Genomic DNA, 19,124 nt, shown 5'->3' on the forward strand with positions numbered 1-19,124 from the left:
TCTTTGCTAACATTCTCTTTCTTATTTTCTATCCCTCCTCTCATTAATCTTCATCTTTTCCTTATATATACTGTCTTCCAACTTGTCCAAATCTCTCAAAAAACATGCACTAGATTTCACCATTCTATTAAAATATCATCTATTCTTTTAACAGTCAAATTCTTCCAAAAAGGCATCTATAATCATTGCCTCTCAGTTCTGCACAATCTGGTTTCAGACTTTGTCATTCAATTAAAATTGCTCTCTTCAGAGTCACTACAATATTTTTTAATTGCCAAATATGATTACTTTTTCTTAGTTCTAATTGCCTCTGACTATTCTATCCCTCTGGAGATTCAATGCTCTACAGGCTTTCTGGACACTACTCTGTCCAAATTTTTCTCCACCCTTTGACAATACATCATCCAGATACTATTCCCTTGCTGTAGATGTTGTGCAAGGCTCTACCCTGGGTTCCTGCTCTTTTTCTATACTCTCTCTCTTCTGGAGACTTCATCAGCTCTCATGAGGTTAATATTTATCTCTGTGATAGGATATGATGACTCCCAGACATATGTGTCCAGTTCTCTCATAAGTTTCTATCCTGCATCCCCAATTGCCTATTGGACATTTCAAAATGGATAGACCAGATTCAATTCAACACATCCAAAATCAAATTCATTCTCTTCCCCTCAAAGTCCATCACCCCACTCCCAATTTCCTGAGTTCAGTCAAAGACAGAACTGAGCATATCTGAAAAATCATTGATGTGATATCAACTCAGAAACAGTGAAGAAAACACCTGATTATGAATCTTGTCTCTGCACAGTTGTTTGACCCCCTTCAGAAATATCCTCTGTACCTGAACTTCTGGTAGGAATGAGAGAGATATTCATTAATGATGCTTAGGTGAGAATTATCTCCCAAGAACATCTTATTGGAGGCTGCATGTTGGAGCATCTTGGCAATGGAACCCAGGTTTCTTCGTTGGTCTGTGGTGAGTTGGCCTCCTGCTGAGAGGTCAATGATGTCAAAAGCATCAGGAGCCACAATGGCTGGATTCATATACCGATAGTAGAGCAGGTTACCAATAATCTGGGGGGAAGTTCAGGAGAGAGGCAAGGATGACTTGATTGAATAAGTGAAAACAAGAAAATATTTCTATTTCAACTATTGGGGCAGCTATAGAAAAAGTCTCTCAAGTTGCCTGTAGTATTACAAGTAACCAAACTGATAAAATATCTTATTATTCTAGCAGATGCAGAAAAAGGAAGAGAGCAGAAATGAAAAAAAGTTACCTACTGAAGGAACAGGTATGGAACATAAAGAATGGCAAGTTGAAAATTTAATCTATTAAAGCATTCTTCTGAACACCAAGGTTAAAAAGAGGAAGGCTATTTTCATTCTTTACCCTCAGATTAGTAGGTGTTCCCTGAAAAATTTTAGTTCATGTGAATGAAAAATGAGGAAGCTGGTTTAGTAATAAAAAGAATGTTTAACTTGGACTCCAAGTCCTGCAACCAGTGCCTGTGCCATAGGAAAGCTGATTGACCTGAGATCTAGCTTCTTTATTGTGACCCTAGGCCTTAGAAGTGAAGTCTCAGTTTCCTCATAACATTTACCCTGTCTACTTTGGAGGAGTTAAAAGGATCAAAATGCAATAAAATGTTAAAGCATTTCATCAGAATCAGAAAGGAACATACAAACCTAAAGGATTACTATCATAAATGGTTAGTATGACTCCTTTTGGATGATCCAATTAGCAAGCCATGGCATTAAAGTCTGCATCGTGCTCAACCTTGCTCCTTACACCATAGGCTTTTCATGGATGCCTATGAAATAGAGCATTAATTCAAAATGCACTCCCTTCACTGAAGGTTTCAAGCAAATGCTCAGCTTTTCCCTTAAAGTTCCAGTCAGAAAAACAAAATTAATTCACCTGAAGAGAAAGTCTAGAATCGATGCCTCATTGGAGGAAAGCACAGAACTAGGAGAGAGGAGAAAACAGTATTCAGGTTTTAAAAAAATAAAGTAAGAGCATAGCAGTATAAGGCAAAAAGAATAGCCATCATCTCAGCAGAAACAAACATTTTTGCAGCTCTTCCACCAGCCAACCAGCAGAGGGAGGAATCCAACAGAGAAAAGACAGGGCCTAAAGAAATGGTTTGCAAGACAGAGTTTCCTTTTATCGGTCATGTTTTTGCCTACATTCCTATTGGCTAAAACCACTACCCTAAGAATTATTGGTGAGAGTCTCATTCAGTATTAAGATGCTTTATTTCATCTATCTGAAGAAATCTGCTATTGGTCCTACAGTCCAATCCAGTTTGGGGCATTTCTTCACAAAGGGAGAAGTCCATTTTTTCCCAGGATCTTACCTTTAGGAGCTCATCCTCACCAGCATCTGGGAACTTTTCATGTAGTGAATCCTTCAAGACCTTGGCAATGAAGCGCATCCCATAACTATTGGAGGGACAAGATTCAGTGAATTGATAAAGAGAAAGAAGGCAATGAGGGCTAAGACTTAAAGAAAAGGGAGTTCACTACACTCACGGGATTTTGTCCACAGAGCTGACTATAGCAGAGAGGAATTTGTCGGTCACCGTCCTCATGTTCCTAATGGAGGAGTCCAGTCTCGTCTTTACCTCTTCATGAGACAGTGCCTGCTCAGGAGTCACATCATATGGCAGCTTACTGTTGAAAATGAAACCATAGGTCACCTTTCAGAAGTCAGAGAGCTAGGTGGCACAGTCTAATTTCAAATTCCAATAAACAAAAATGTCACACTTCTAACTTTAATTTACTCTCAAACAGAAAGATGTATGTGAGAGTCTCTGGAGAGTTCTCTGGGGCACTGGCCATCTTCATTCACAGTTAGTGCTTTGGAATGTCCATAGAAAATGAGAAACCAGGGAATCTATAGGTGAGCAGCAGAATTCTATCACTTCTATCAAATATGAATGTACTACCCTTGAAACTCCAAGCTTGCTGGTGCTAAACTCTAACAAATAAGAGTACCCATTTTATCGACTATAAATACAATAGCAAAACTCTTATAGGATTCCCCAACTCCCACAACAGTAGGCACTGCCCTCTGGTTCCAGAAGATGCAACAAATTTATAGAACTGACTACACTTGGATGATCAATTCCAGAATAAAAGAAACTCAGAGTATAAAGCAATACTAGCTTACCTGGGGCAATTCATAACCTAAGTCTACTCTATCAAAATAGAAAGAGGGAAACTATCTTCTGTTTGAACACTTCCTGTGATAGGGAGCACACTATCTAATGATGGAGACAATTCCATTTTGGGACACTACAATAGAAAAATTACTAGATTTGATATCAAAAAGCTGGATGTGATTTGATGTTTCCCACCCATGTGACCAGAAAGTCATATATGATCCAAAAATAATTATACTGAACTGAAATCTATAAAATGAGGGGTCCACAGGATTCCTAAAGTCCATTTTGCCCCTAAATCAACAAAAAAATCTTATCATGTCCTTGTCTTTTCTTTTCCAGGCTAAGCCCAGTTCCTATGACTGTTCATTACAAATTGATTCTAAATCTCCTCACCTTCCTGATCACCCACCCTACGAGGCCACAGAACAGAAAAAAATTAGAGATTTGGTTCAAAGTCTTGGCTCTCATGATCTTGTGACTCCAGGCAAACCATCTTTTCTTTGGGTATGAACTATCATAGCTTGTTCTAAGGAAAAAGCAAAAGTGCTCTTTGTAGTAGGAAAAAAAACCAATGTGGATGTTGATTATTGATCACGGAATAGATGAACTGTGGTATCTGAACAGAATGGAATATATTGGGACTATAAGAAAACAACAAATTTTGGAAATTCAGAGAACTATCAGACCTGAATATGCTTCTACAGAGTAAAATAAGAAGAAACAGGAGAATTATATCTATCTAAATATTTATATAAAATAATGTAAATGAAAAGAGCACTAAAAGGAAAATTAGCCACAGAGAAATATAATGATCAATTCTGATTCTAGAAAACAAATGATAAAATGAATCTCCATCATCCTGAAAGGAGGTAAAGGTTACAGGTGAAGAATGTAGCATATACTGTCACACACACTCACTGTCCATTAGTTGATTTTGCTTAACTGTTTTTCTTTACTACAGTAAAGAAGGGCTTCTGAGGGAACCTATCTGGAAATGAAAGGGATGCAAAAATAGAAGGCATCAATAAAGCCTATACAAAAAGCTTCAAGTGCTATTTAAAAGTATCCTACACACAGAAAATGTCCAATAAATGTTTGCTGAAATTATCACAGTTGGTGAATCAGGAGATCTAATCAAATGAATTATAATCATTACTACTAGGGTCCTTTTAAAATGTGTAAGCCCAAACAGAATCCTTTGGACATGTTCTCCACTCTTAAGGTGGAGTTTTCTAGCTACACTATCATACTATTGACTTACCCTGACTATACATATCATTAAAGTCCTTTGGTCTTTTGCATGAGAAATGCCTTCTTTTAGACTATCCCTTAATTCTGAAGAGCCAAAATTGCCAGATGAATGACCATTTACCTTACTCCAACTAAATGGCTGACTGATCACAAAGAACATCTTATTCTCTTTTTCCTTCACTTGGATAATAAAGGACACAAAATTGATACAATATCACAATTTCCTCATTGCAAAAACAGGCTCTTATGAAAAACAATCTGAGCTAGCACTAATATGCTATTCAAAGAACTACTAAAGTTTTAGAAAAAGTAATAAAGATCAGCAAAAGAAAGCAGAGATAAAAGAGAAGTCAGTTGACATGACCAGACCTTGCTTCTCCTGTTTGAGACTCCATCTGATTGACCCAAGACTTGTAAATATCCACAGGGTCCGTTTTGATATTAAGGGATTTGTCATCCATAATCTCCTTCACGACAGGGGCTAGGATCTGTCGCAGAGCATTCTGGCCCCGAGCACCCCGGTTGAAACTCACAACCATTTTAATAACTGTAGGATTTCCAGTCACAATCTCTTGAATCTGATCTACCTTTGATCTGGAAGAGAGAAGATATGAAATGAAAACAATTTGACTATACATACAACCCACATCCACTTTGTCTGCAATCAGGCTACAACACCTCTCCTGTTTCCTCACCTCCCTCATCACTTTAAGCCTCTTCACTTCCCTCAAAACTGAGCTCAAGGGCCACTTTTTATAGGAGGCATTTCTGGATTCTCCTATCTCTGCTTTCCACACCCTGATATGCACATATATTCACATATTTATTTTGTATATGACAATCAGTGTTGATAGAGGGAATTTCCCTACTTGGGAAGAGTTCCCCAAACCATTGAAAAATCACAGATTCAGGCCCTATTTTGAATGTATATATAATTTATGAACAGGGTCTCTCAGTTCTGCTATAAGCCTTGGCCTTAATAGTTTTGTGCAGTATAAAGCCTTTTAGGAGGCCTCCCTCCAGAAACTAAGCTTCCTTTTTGTTCTTGCATCTCCAGGACCTGGCACAGCATCTACAGATGGTACTTTTGTGGGCATGTGACAAGGCACCATTTGCAGCCCTGCTCCCAAGGGACGATAGTTAGGTGACAAGCCCTCCTCCAGGCTGATGTGCAAGCACAGAAAGATCCATCAATCCATGATACAGAGAATTGGGAGGGGGGGAGTTCAGGGCCTGGCTGCTGCCCTGCCTGACCAAAAGGCACATGCATACTTGATCTCCTCCTGAAGAGCTGTCTTAAAGAGACGCAGCAGCAGATACTCCTCTCGCTGGTTGGAGGCATAGTTGTACAATGTGAAGATCACAGAATCCATGAACTTCGTGGACTTATTCTGGGGCATCTGGAAAATCAACTTGGCCAGATAGGTAGGATTGGTCTGCAATTAAAGCAAGCAAGGGATTAAAAAGAACTCAGGTAGACAACAAAGGATTAGAGAATTTTGGAAACTAAAGTGAAACCTCAGGCAGGCTGGCAAAAACAGAAAACCCTGGCTCTGCAGTCAGAAGGCCTGGTTTCAAATCACAGATAGCAACTTTTAATTTGATGTTTCGAAGTCTCCATTTCTTCATTTTGAAAATGAAGGAGATAAACTATATGATCTCTAAAGTCCCATCCCAGCTCTACAGGAACAATCTGATCATCCACCTCTCTCTGTATATCCAAGAAGTCAACAGTCATCCCAGAAAGAGAGCTCTGTGAATGAGCTCCAGACAAGGTTCAGTTTGCACCATCTCTGCACTACAAAGGTCTGAAGAGATCAACTCATCCAACCCTTAGGAAGTCACAAAAATGCCTCTTCCTGGGGTAAAAGGACACTTAGTGAGGATTTCAGATACTCAAATGGTTGAGTTTTTCCTGACATCACCTTTTCCCCCTACCCATCCTTCCTCATTCAGTCCTCTGGGCCAGGGAGAACAAGTTCTTCTTCCACCTGAAAGCTATTCCAACAGGTGATGCCAGCTCTTCTGCCATCTACCTCCTCTACTCATCCCCAGCCAAGTTCCCTTTTCCAGACCAAGTGACTCGAGTTCCTAAAACCACTATTCTACAGCATAGATTCAAGGCCCTTTACCATGCTGGCTGCTTTTCTTCCTCAATTGTTGGGTCCAGCACTGAAGACAGGACTCCAGGGACTATCTGACCAAGGCAGAGCACTCCAGACTGAGGTTGCATCCCTTCTTGACTGCCACAAACTATTTGGCCAGGTCAAGTGGGCATGCCACTAAAAGTTCTCTGAGCAACAAACTAGCCTTACATTCCAACTTGTATTTTAGAAGCTCATTCTTTCAACCTAAATTTAAGATTTATCCCTATAAAATTTTTTTTAATTCAATCTGATGCTCTAGCCTCCTCAAAATCTTTTGAATACTAATTCTATTACCTATAGTAGAGTACAGTTAGCTTGTCCCTTCCAGAGCTTTCCACTAGAGATCCTCTTGCAAGCTGACCAACCTATTAAAGATTACTCTCTAGGACTGGTCTTTCAAACCCACCTATTTAAATAATACTACCATTTTGGGGCAGCTAGGTGGCGCAGTGGATAGAGCACCAGCCCTGGAGTCAGGACTAGCTGTGTTTAAATCCGACCTCAGACACTTAATAATTACTTAGCTGTGTGACCTTGGGCAAGCCACTTAACCCCACTGCCTTGCAAAAAAAAAAAACAAACCCTACCATTTTGTTCATATATCTCCACTATATCCACAAAAATTTCATGAGAAATTCTGCCAAATGCTTTCTAAGTAATCTAAGTAAACTATATTAATAGAATTCCCCTGATCTATTAGCTCATTAACTCTATCCATCATCCCACCACCCCAAAAAAGGCATGAAAAAAAATAAGAAAAAAGGTCAGATAAAGTCTATTATTAATTAATCCATGATGATTTTTTGTGCTCATCATTTCCTTTTAAGATGTTCACAAAATGTCCATTTAGTAGAAGTCTGTTAAGAATCCAAGTTAAGCTCACAGGACTATAAATGTAAAACTCCATTGTCTTCCATTTAAAAAAAAAATCAGGCCCTTTGCTCCTCTCTAGTCTACAGTTTTCACATGTATTTCATCAGGGTCAGGTTGAACTGGAATCATCAAGGTCAGCCACCTGCTACCTATTCTTACTACCAATCCCTTATGTGAATGAAAAATTAATACCACTTACCTGCAATAGATAAAACAGATGCTGATACGCTTCCAATTTCTCTCTCTTCTCTTTGCTCAGAGCCTTCAGACCACCCCTCTGCTTGCTCAACATCATCATGTCAGATAACTGTTCTTTATTCTTCTTGGTAAGTTTTTTGCTATGGGAAACCACATCCTAGAAAACAACCAATCCATAAATCAGATATTTAACAAAATGGGCGCTGTCCATTGCACAAATGTTTTCTCAACCAAATCCCTTCAATGACTTCAATCACCTTCTAATTTAACAAAGAATCTGAATTCTATTCTAATCCCTTCTCCTGATCAATAGTAGTACTTCAGAGCAATTCTTGCAGGATAATGCCCTAAGCATTTAAAAACTGCCTAGAAAGAGCAGTTAACAGAGTGGAGAGCAAACCCTTGAGGAAGTAAATGAGAGAAATGACTGAACAGGACTGTATTCCATTAAGGTCCAACATCCCTAAAAGAACTGAAATTATGCCCATACCTGCAATGTGATTTTATTTTTCACTAGTAGTCCAATCTTGATATCCATGAGATTCAGGTCATTTTCCAGCTGCTGATTGGATCGGATGAGGGTCACAACCTCTTCCCTCATCTTCATGAGATCAAGTTCCTCTTGAAAATCCTGGTCATTCTGATCCAAAAGATGGACAAACTTTCGGACAACCACCATAGGAGGATCCTCAGCATTGACTGTCAGAAAGAAGTACATAACAGAAAGAAAACATAATAAAAATGCTAAGATTCCAAAAATATCAACACTATTATAGAAAAACAAAGCTCTCTACAGAAATGTCTCTATTTACCCTCAAGAGATGGAGACATTTGTTTTGAGATTCACCAAGAGAACAAGAAAAATGTGATCTTTTAAACATTATCAGCCAATAACAAGAACCAGTAAAAACAGACATGGAGTCAAGAATTAGCAAAACAAGTATAAAATCCTGTCAATTCTTGACGGAGGAAATTTGTTTTTGCATCACTGATGTCTGATAAGAGTCTTATATACAAGATACATCATATGCATGTGTATGTGTATACGTATACACACACACACACACACACACACACACACACACACAGATTAAAAGCTCTTCCTAGTCAAAGAATATTAAACTTCTCAAATGAAGAATTACAAACCATTAATAATTTTATGGAAGATTAGTACAAATCCCTAAAAATGAGAGAAATGAGAATTAAACTAACTCTGAGATTTCACCTCACACTGAGAAAATTGGAAAAGATGAAAAAAAAGATAGAAATAGTCACAAGTGGAAGATCTGTATAAAAACAAATACACAGTAGATGGAGCTTTGAATTGGTCCAGCCATTCTGAGAAACAATTTGACATTACGATTTTTTTTAAAAGTGCTTTAAATGCTCCTCAGACATCACTGGGAGGTATGTACATGCCAAGGAAGTCAAAGATAGAAAGGTCCCATACACAGTGGGACACCAAAATAATCCTAGCAACACATTTTATGATTGCAAAAAACTGACACAGAGTCCATAGAATGGGAAATACCAAATAAACTGTGGTACATGAATTATAATGGCATACTACTGTACTAGGAGAAGTAATGGACATGTGAAATAAGTAAAACTAAAAAAATACAAATTATCTAAGTCTAGAATGAAAATAGACTTAAAGCAAAACTGACCACACTATGTAATAAAAGATGAGAAAAATGCACCTTGTCCAACTCTGCAGAGGACAGGGACCAAGGGCAAGACATATTACTGTATTTATTGTGAAATACAGTGTAAGTACATTGAATTGTTTTTTCTAAAATGCTTTCCCCGCCCCCTTCCTCTTTTTAAATATCCGTTGCAAGGAAGGCTCTCTGAATAAAGGAAAGGGGAAGTACATATTCAGGAATGAAGGCTATATGATCAATAAATAAAGATTATAAATCAATGAAAGAAAACAGAACTGTAGTTCCAACAAGTCTTGCTTTCAGACAGCACAATGATCTACAAACAAAATGAAGACATTGAAAAATAACACAAACTTAATGCCACACAACAGGTTCCCCATCACTACCTCAATTCACAGTTAACTTACTGAGTGTTTTGTAGTCATCCCGAGCTTTGTTTGCCCGAATAAAGGCCTGGATTTTTATTATGTCTTTTATCTAAAGAATTAAGAGAAAAAAAATTCTTGTTCTCATTAAGCCAATAAAAAAAAGAGCAAAATTATTACTACTAGGAGGTCCCACACAGGTCCTTACATGGTCTCGGAAATACTGCAATCTCTCTTTATAACGCTTTCTAGCCTGATGCATTCTTGCCAGGGACTGAATCTGTGAAAAAGACAAAGAATCAGAAAATCTCTTTATACTCTGACAGTGGCCTTCCCTAGAAATGTCATTCATGCTAAGCAAAGCTCAAGTCAACATACCTTTACAACTTCATCTTTATGAGAACGGAGGTATCCTAAACGATCTTGATATGCCTTCTTCTGTTTGTACCCCCGCCACTGAGACTGAAACCATCAAATACCAAAATGTCATTGGTTTTTCTGGGACAAAAATTAATGCTTATCCTGATTCAGTATTTGAATGGAGGTACTGATGTAGTATCACAATTTTCATTTTCTATACTCCCAACAACTTAAATTTAGATTTAGAATTTTCAAAGCCCTTTGATATGCATAATCTCATTTAATGTAGGATTTACAAAAACCATTTAGAGGTAGTTATTATCTATTTGTATTTTTACAGATGAAGGAACTTTGGATCAGAGAGGGTGTCTTGCTTAGACAAGATCACACCATACTTACTTTTTTTATTTGAACTATTAAAGGTTAAACACAAAATAGTTAATACCCTCTGATCTAGTCTCCAATATAAAACAAGGAATAATAATAGAATATCTCAAATTTATGTGGGAATTTATAATTTATATATTTTATATATTTTTATGATATATTATATATATTTACATAATATTTTATATAATTTATAATTTTCTTTTTCTGTTTGTTTATTTTATATCATTATTATTATTACAATAATTTACAAGCATTTTCTATTTTATCTCATAAGAGCTTCACAACAGACCCTGTTAGTATTTTAGTATAAAGATTACTATTTCCATTTTACATATAAGGAGACAGTTTTCCAGAAAGGTTAAGTAATTTGAAAAAAATCACTTAGGTCGAAAGTAGTTTATGTGAGACTAGAAACCAGGTCCTCTTTATCTTCATCTAGAACTCTTAAAGGTAGTAAAAATTCCAGGTCTTTTCTATCTTGATAATAAAGTTTTTTTGATGTTGGCTACCAAGTGTGCAGGTCTCTTATCAAGCACATAATGGATTAGAACTTTACTTTAGAAAAATGATCATATACATATATATATATATATATATATATATATATGTATATATATATATATATATATATATATATATATATATTTCTGTGTGTGTATGAATCATCTGAGAAAATCAAGTCTAAAAGTTGAACTTTCTACCTATGGACATTAAAAGTACATTCTCTGTCTAAATATACATAGACCTAAACAAAATACCTGGATGCAAATGATGGCAGGAACTTGCTTCTTGAGGAAATTCATCCGGGACCTGAAATCCTGACGGACTAGGTATCCACGACAAGCAGCCTGAAGCTTGGTGATCAGGCTCTCATTGGCCAGCCACAACTGTTCCCGGTTGTAGGCAGCTGTCACCCCAGAGATGGAACTCTTCAATAACAAAGTTAAATACCATCAGAGGACAATGACTTATCACAAAATGGTATAAAATAATATAAATGATAAAAAAAATATCCATGACTAAGGAATCCAGTTTCACAATATAAATTCATTCTGATTTTTCCTCAAAGGACCAGGGTAATGTTTTCCAATGTTGATTTTCCACTGTCAATCACAGGTCAGTTTGAGAATTTTCCTTCTTTATTTGCAAGATTACATTATCAGAATCCTATTAATTGCTTTTCTCACATTTAATGTTTATCTTCCCTAATTTCATACTACTAGATTCATCTATTCCTCCTATGATTCTAAGAGCCAGAATTTACAGCATTTACTTAACATTTAACAGTCATTAATTACTCTTGTACAGTTTTGGGGAGTTTTTTTTTAGATTTTTCAAGGCAATGGGGTTAAGTGGCTTGCCCAAGGCCACACGGCTAGGTAATTATTAAGTGTCTCAGGTTGGATTTGAACCCAGGTACTCCTGACTCCAAGGCTGGTGCTCTAATCAATGCGCCACCTAGCAACGCCTCTTGTACAGTTCTTAAGTCACAAAGACTCAATTTCAAGCTACAGCTAGGAAACAAATTTAACAATTCACAGTATTCGTTACTCGATCCTTTAACTATTTAATTCTTTGTGGGCAAGTACTGTGCCTAAATATGCTTAATAACTTAAAGAAGGTTCTCAAATTCACCTTTATCATTAGGTCTTTTGTGGAGGTTAAATCCTTTCTAAATTTTCACTTCATTTTCTTCTACTGATTACTCTAATACTACCTAACAATAGACTTCACACCAACATACAGCCTTACCTGCTTAAAGCAGGACACAACCCCACTAAGATGGAATCTAATTTGCTAAAAGGAAGTTATCAACAATAGAGATCTTGCAGGATCTCCTTAAAAAAAGGTTCTACTCAGCTTAAGAAGGTTAAGTTTAATGAGGGGAACTGGAAAACCTCCTGAGGTCTTTTCTTGACCTTTCTTTTCAAATGTACATTATCTTGAACTCTGTCATTTTATTAGGTACATCCCTCTGCAGTCAATAAAGGATGCACAGAAATCCAGAAGAGATTCCAGAGACCATCTGGTCCATTTTGCATCTTACGAGGTACTCCTTCTGCAAAAAGAATCTCATTTGAAAACTGGCTGTGGGTGGGAAAAAATCCATTCCACTTTTTCTCTAAGTACAGGTGACTTTTTTGAAACTGCATGTTGGATTTTGTCACATTAACTACTTTGTATAAGATTTGGCCTATCATTTTGGCATCTAACAACAAAAAAAGTATTACTGGTCACCTGTGGTTTTTTGTCAACAACAACAGTGATGTCAAACTCAAATAGAACCAGATCTGAGTTAAGAAACCACAAATTAACATGATTTATGTTAGATTTTGTTGGGTTTTTTTGGTTAAACATTTCTTAATTACATTTTGATCTGGTTTAGATTACACAGGAATTTTGTGTGTTTGTCTTCTGACAAACATATCACCTCTCTACAAGATCAAGGAATGATCTCTGGCGTATTTACAATGGGGGGAGGAACTTCAGGGTTAGTCAGTCCAGCATATAACTCACTTAACAAGGATCCCTCCTCTTTCCTGACAATTGATCATCCCTTCTTTATTGGAAGACTTGCAGGATAAAGAAATCTACTACCTTCCAAAGCAGTCCATTCTACTTAGGGACTGTTTTCCCCTTTAATTCAAAGTCTAAATCTGCCTCTCTACAACTTTTACTCTTAACTCCTAGTTCTTCTTCCTGGGGCTGAGTATAACAACTTTAATCTATCTATGATTACCACTTTTTTCTTATGCCTGCTCTTCTCAAGGTTACACATCTCGATTTCTTCAATAGATCCTCATTTAATGCTTTTCAGTTCAGTTCAGTTTAGCTAGTATATTCTTTTTTTTTTAGTTTTGGGGTTTTTTTTTTGCAAGGCAGTGGGGTTAAGTGGCTTGCCCAAGGCCACACAGCTAGATAATTATTAAGTGTCTGAGGCCGGATTTGAACTCAGGTCCTCCTGACTTCAGGGTTAGTACTCTATTCACTGTGCAACCTAGCTGCCACCTAGAATGTTCTTTTAAAATTCGGTTCTAAGGGGTGGCTAGGTGGTGCAGTGGATAGAGCACTGGCCCTGAAGTCAGGAGGACCTGAGCTCAAATCCGGCCTCAGACACTTAATAATTACCTAGCTGTGTGGCCTTGGGCAAGCCACTTAATCCTACTGTCCTGCAAAAACTAAAAAAAAAAAAAAAAAAAAAAAAAAAAAAAAAAAAAAAATCGGTTCTGAATTCCCTAAGCAACTTAGTACAGGTCTTGTTGATATTTGCTTCTATTAAGTGAGTTACTTTATTTTCTCAGGCTGTTACTATTTCTTTATTGAATTCGAGAATCATACTAAGTGAAAGTCTAAAAAGACCTTGTAGTACTTTACTAACAAGGAGACTGGGGGCCTGGGTAATTTTCCTGAAATCAACTTGAACAGAAATAGGACAAGAACCACTGCACCAGGACGCTGTCCTCCTTCCCAGAGGTTACTAGAAACCCACATTCTGGACAAGAGAATGGTCTTTCTATGGCCACCAATCGGTTGGTCATTTTGCCTTATTCCACATAAACTGGAAGTGACACAATTCTATTTTCTTAAAAACTACATAATTCTTATGTTTAAGGATTCCAAATGGCCTTCATTGTAATTTAGCTAGAGTGGGCTAAGGAGCTTGAATACACAACTCACATATTCTGGATCCTCATTTAAGATTTTTACCATCATGCATTACTAGCATTAGATCTGAACCCAAACACATTATCTAAGCAACTGCTGAGCAAATATTCCTTATTTCAGAGAAGGGAATCGTTTCATAAAGTCACCTACCTGAATTTCCTCCCGAGAAAGATGGGTTGTATTTTGCACAAAACCTGGGGGCTCATCCCATCCGCCTTCTTTGGTCTCCAAGTTGTGGTAATAATGATACCCTCCTTTCACCCAGTGCTTCACCCACTTGCTATTATTGTCACCTTGAAGACGAATGGAATTTCGTTTTATCAAACATATGGCCATCCGGTCGAACCCACTGTGTTGAAGTAGTCAATAAGTTGCCAACCAAGGGTCTTAATTGGCTACAACAAATGGAATACTTGCAGTCCAATAAAAATACTTTCTTCAGAACAGGAATACTTTCCTACATTCTTTGAAATGAAGTATACTGTGACCATCAGTCCTTCCCCCCATAACCAGCTGCCCTCTTCCCACCACACTCTTACACATTAATTTCCCTTGCAATCAGAACACATATTCTTATTTCTCCCCTACTCACCTGTTGCAAGTTTTCTCTTCTTCAAATCTTCAAGATCTCCCTGATAAGATTCAGCACATTCAGGGGTGACTCCATAAAGGCCAACATCAGGAGAACGAAGGGCAATGAGGGTCTGGCCAATATCACCAGCATCCACTGCTTCATTGATAGCCAAGACTCCTAAGGCAACTGACACAAGCAGAAAGGATTACTGAAGACTGCTTACACAACGAATTAAAAAAAACACATAACGGCACATCTAAAGTACTAGAGAATGAAAAAGACAGAACCAAAAGGATATGTATATTGACTTCAACTATATAAGGTAAGACATCACACAGCAACCAAACTCAGGTCAATGGCAATGGTGGTAACAACTTGCTAAAATTAAAATTAAAATTCATAAACAAATGACAAAAGGTGGTAATAAGTCTGAATAATTATCCTTCTCCCAGTCACAATCGCTCAGTTAGGTTTTTTGCATAATTGTTAGAGAATATATGCTTGTAATTTGTTTGCTGAACCCAGCTTATCTGGCATGTAAAAAATTATCCACAAAAAAGAAGCACCTTAAAGACAGCTGAGATTTGTAAATTCATCTGCATAATTGTTTTGATAACAATATATTCCCCCCACAGAATCGAATCATACCAGAAATAGGTACGACCCCATTTTGGCATATTCTTAAGAATGTTAAAGATAAATGATGGCAAGACCAAAATGAGAAGTAGATACATACATTTTTGTGCCTCTTCTGTGTCTCTGTTCGCCTGCCAGATCCCACCCTGAATTTCATCCAGCCATAGCACAGCTGACTCATCCTGAATTTCCTAAGAATGGTAAAAAACAGACCAAAATTGAATAGCTGAATGATTGGCAAAGCTGAAATGACCGTGTGGCTAAGGTTCATTTCTTCATAAAATGTTATGAACTTACTTTTGTCTGAAAGAAAGATAGAATTTAACACTATGAGCTGCTCAAGGTAAGCCTGAAGGCAGGTGATCAACATACAAGGCACATATGCTCTAAAGCCCTCCTCTGATCACCAACTCCTCAGCTCTAGTAGGCTCCCCCCAAGTTCTCAAGTCAAGGCCAGGAACAGCCTAAAGCTGCCAGCTCAGCTGCCAAGTGACCTGTCTTAGGCCCTCAGGTCTGAGAAATGAAAAGCAACTTTCCCACCCTCTAAGAGAGTGAGAGTAGTTGAATAAGGGGAAAAGGTGCTAAAAATCAGGCCTTTTTAAATTTTTCCAACACTGACTTCTTATTGTTGCTCTGAGCTGAAAGACCTCTCAAAAAGATGAATGAGAAAGTTGGTTTCATATTCTACCCCAAAGTATCAAAACATAACATTCCATAGAATTAGAGGAAAAAATTATACTACTCACATCTGTATAACAATGTTCTTGTCAAGGAAAGAGAGATTTGTAAGGTTTTGCCAATAGCATACATACAATACTTATCCCAAAAAAGGAGGCTAGCTACATCGTAACAGATTAGAAATTACTAATTTCTTATGTGGGAATCATTTCAGAATAAACTATTTTTGTGCAACTGATGACAGAAAATATCAAAAACAAAATATCAAATAAGAAGAATTTTTTAAAAAGATGTAATTATAGACATTACAATTCAAACTCTTTAGTAAAATGTCAAGCCTGAGAGATAAGAAACTGAAAAAAGTAAAGTTATAAATCCTATCATCATTTCTTTTCTCATTCATAAGTTTTTAATTGATATTTTGGTTCTTACCTCACCATAGTATCTTGATGTATCCCTCCCCTCCTCCTCCTCCTCCTCCTCCCGAGGAGACAGCTTGTATGAAAAGCATTAATTTTTAAAAGGGGGGGAGTCAATATAACTGATTGATACATTGAAAACAATGCAATGTGCAATACCTATGGACTCTAACTTCCATGAAAGGATAGGTGGGGATATATTTTCATATCGCTTCATTAGAGTCATGCATCTCTAGACTGTTATAATTTTGTTAAAATTATTTTTTTATTTTTTTTGGTGTATTATTTTTTTCCACTTTTGTTACCATGAATGTTGTGAAATCACTTTCACTCCACATCATTTCATATTGATCTTTTCTCTCTATGTTTTCATCATATATATCATTTCTTATAGCACAGTAGTATACCATGACATGTGTACCATAATTTGCTATTTCTTGGATATCTACTTTATTTCCGATTCTAAAACATCACCAAAAGTCCTGTTAAAAGTATTTTGAAATATATGATGTCTTTTTATTTAGTAAATGGTTTCCTTGGGGTGTAAGCCCAGTAATGGAGTCTCTGGTTCTGGGTATGAATGTTTTAATCACTATATTTGCATAAATCCAAATTACTTTCCAAAATGTACCATTTTACAGCTCCACCAATGATGCATTAGCATGCCAATCTTTCTACAATCCCATCTAATACCGACTGCTTCCATTTTTGTGAATCTGCCCCGTGTGAGATATTTTGTTTTGTATTTTTCACATTATTCGTGATTTGAAGCATTCTTTTATGTGGTTGTGAATAGTATGCAGTTCTTTTGAGAACTATCTGTTCCTATCCTTTTGACCCTTTATGTTAAGGGAAATGCCTTAACATAATTTTTTAAAGAAGTTTAATTGTGAAACTCACCACAATGAGGCAGAAAAGAGCCAAGAAATGCCTCAAAGCAGCAAACACTTGACGTTCCTAACAAGCAAAGAAATATACAAACTACCAACAACACTGGTTGAGCAAAGCTCATTTGTGAAACATTACAAAGGAAAATAAAGCAGAGAAAGAATTATAGAGTCTGCAGACCAAAGCATACTACTTTCACTTTTAAAATTTGTTGTATGTTTTTTCTTTTTCATGGTTTTTTCCCTTTTGTTTTGATTCTTCTTTCACAATATGACTAAAATGAAAATATGCTTAACCTGATTGTACATCTGTAACTCATATCAGATTGCTCTTTCTCATTGGGAGAGGGGAGGGGAGGGGGGGAGGGGAGGGGAGGGGAGGGGAGGGGAGGGGAGGGGAGGGGAGGGGAGGGGAGGGGAGGGGAGGGGAGGGGAGGGGAGGGGAGGGGAGGGAAGGGAAGGGAAGGGAAGGGAAGGGAAGGGAAGGGAAGGGAAGGGAAGGGAAGGGAAGGGAGAAAAATGTAGAATTCAAATTCTTACAAATAAATAAATGTTGAAAATACCTTTAAATGTAATTAGAAAGAAATTAAATAGAAATTTAAACAAATAGATATGAAATGGAAGAAAATCCTCCATTGTTTTTATAGTGATCTATTCTTACTAGCAATACTAGTGAAAAGACTATATTTGGAACTCACTCCATGGATTAACACTTAAAATGCACAAGTCAGAAATCTGAAACTAACCAAAAACATACAGGAGAAATTCATGCTCGGGGCCCCACAGTTTTAAAGATATTCAGTGATAAATTTTCAAAAAATCTTCAATAGTCAAAGATTTCAAAAATGCAGAAGAAGATGACATTCTATTCTAACTCAGAAAATTATGACTCCAGTAAACTACCAACTTCATGTGTCAATACTCATAAAATCTATGAGGTGCCTATCCAACTGAATTTTATAATCAGGTCAAGGTATATTCTTGGTACACCAATGTTTCCTGAACATATTATTAAACTAATCTCTTTGGAGTGAAAATGGATTAGAAAGCATCTTTGAAAACAAGCATATGGGAGCAGCTAGGTGGTACAGTGGATAGAATACTGGCCCTGGAGTCAGGAGGACCTGAGTTCAAATATGGCCTCAGACACTTAATAACTGCCTAGCTGTGTGACCTTGGGCAAGTCACTTAACCCCATTGCCTTAAATAAAAATTAAAAAAAAAGAAAACAATCATATGAAAAGGAAGCTAACATTTAGTAGTTGACTATACAACTGACTAAGAGCTACAGAGAACACAAGACATTCTGGTATATTGTTTGTTGGTTTTTTCCCCCTTAAATATTTGACTTGATAGTGAAAAATAAAGTTTTGAATTGCAAAAAGAAATGCATTTCTTGTGCATAATTAGGGTCACATAAGATTCCATGACAAATAAAATCATAAAAATAATTTGCTCAAAAATCTGCTAAATTAAGGTGCTGACTAAAAGCATCTGGCAGTGATATAGATTGCGCAAAGTCCAGATAGACAAAACATTCCCTAAAGATGGTGAGACTCTTCAGATGCTTCTATTCAACAAAATACTGTGCATCCTCCATTACATTCATGGTTGTTCCACTAGTTCAATAACCCAGTGAAAAATAGAAGCAGTAATAATGAACCTGATGACCTAAATGTGTGGTACTATGAGCCTTTTCAGAAAGAAGAGACCACCAATGGATGAACTTCCACTGCCATGGTACCCCAAAACATTAAAAAAAAAATCAAGGGGGAAAAATCCAGTATATTTATGAAGGAGTAAAGAAAAGACAAGGACAAGATTTAAGGAGAATGAGAAGAAACTGATG

General features: G+C 37.0%; 1 protein-coding gene across 1 annotated transcript in view; it reads right to left on the reverse strand.

The window, feature by feature from the left end:
- The window catches only part of IQGAP1 (IQ motif containing GTPase activating protein 1), a 123,286-nt gene that overhangs the window by 23,792 nt on the left and 80,370 nt on the right, over window positions 1–19,124 (reverse strand). The window contains exons 16-29 of the mRNA XM_074232604.1: window positions 15,392–15,482; window positions 14,674–14,841; window positions 14,232–14,374; window positions 11,174–11,344; window positions 10,044–10,127; window positions 9,874–9,945; window positions 9,708–9,777; window positions 8,127–8,335; window positions 7,638–7,793; window positions 5,691–5,854; window positions 4,788–5,012; window positions 2,533–2,673; window positions 2,358–2,442; window positions 842–1,074 (exon numbers count right to left, since the gene is read on the reverse strand). Of these exons, the coding sequence (XP_074088705.1) occupies window positions 842–1,074; window positions 2,358–2,442; window positions 2,533–2,673; window positions 4,788–5,012; window positions 5,691–5,854; window positions 7,638–7,793; window positions 8,127–8,335; window positions 9,708–9,777; window positions 9,874–9,945; window positions 10,044–10,127; window positions 11,174–11,344; window positions 14,232–14,374; window positions 14,674–14,841; window positions 15,392–15,482 (2,012 nt within the window). The remainder of the gene's footprint in view (window positions 1–841; window positions 1,075–2,357; window positions 2,443–2,532; window positions 2,674–4,787; window positions 5,013–5,690; window positions 5,855–7,637; window positions 7,794–8,126; window positions 8,336–9,707; window positions 9,778–9,873; window positions 9,946–10,043; window positions 10,128–11,173; window positions 11,345–14,231; window positions 14,375–14,673; window positions 14,842–15,391; window positions 15,483–19,124) is intronic.

Source organism: Macrotis lagotis, chromosome 4, assembly GCF_037893015.1.
Source record: "Macrotis lagotis isolate mMagLag1 chromosome 4, bilby.v1.9.chrom.fasta, whole genome shotgun sequence".
NCBI lineage: Eukaryota > Metazoa > Chordata > Mammalia > Peramelemorphia > Peramelidae > Macrotis > Macrotis lagotis.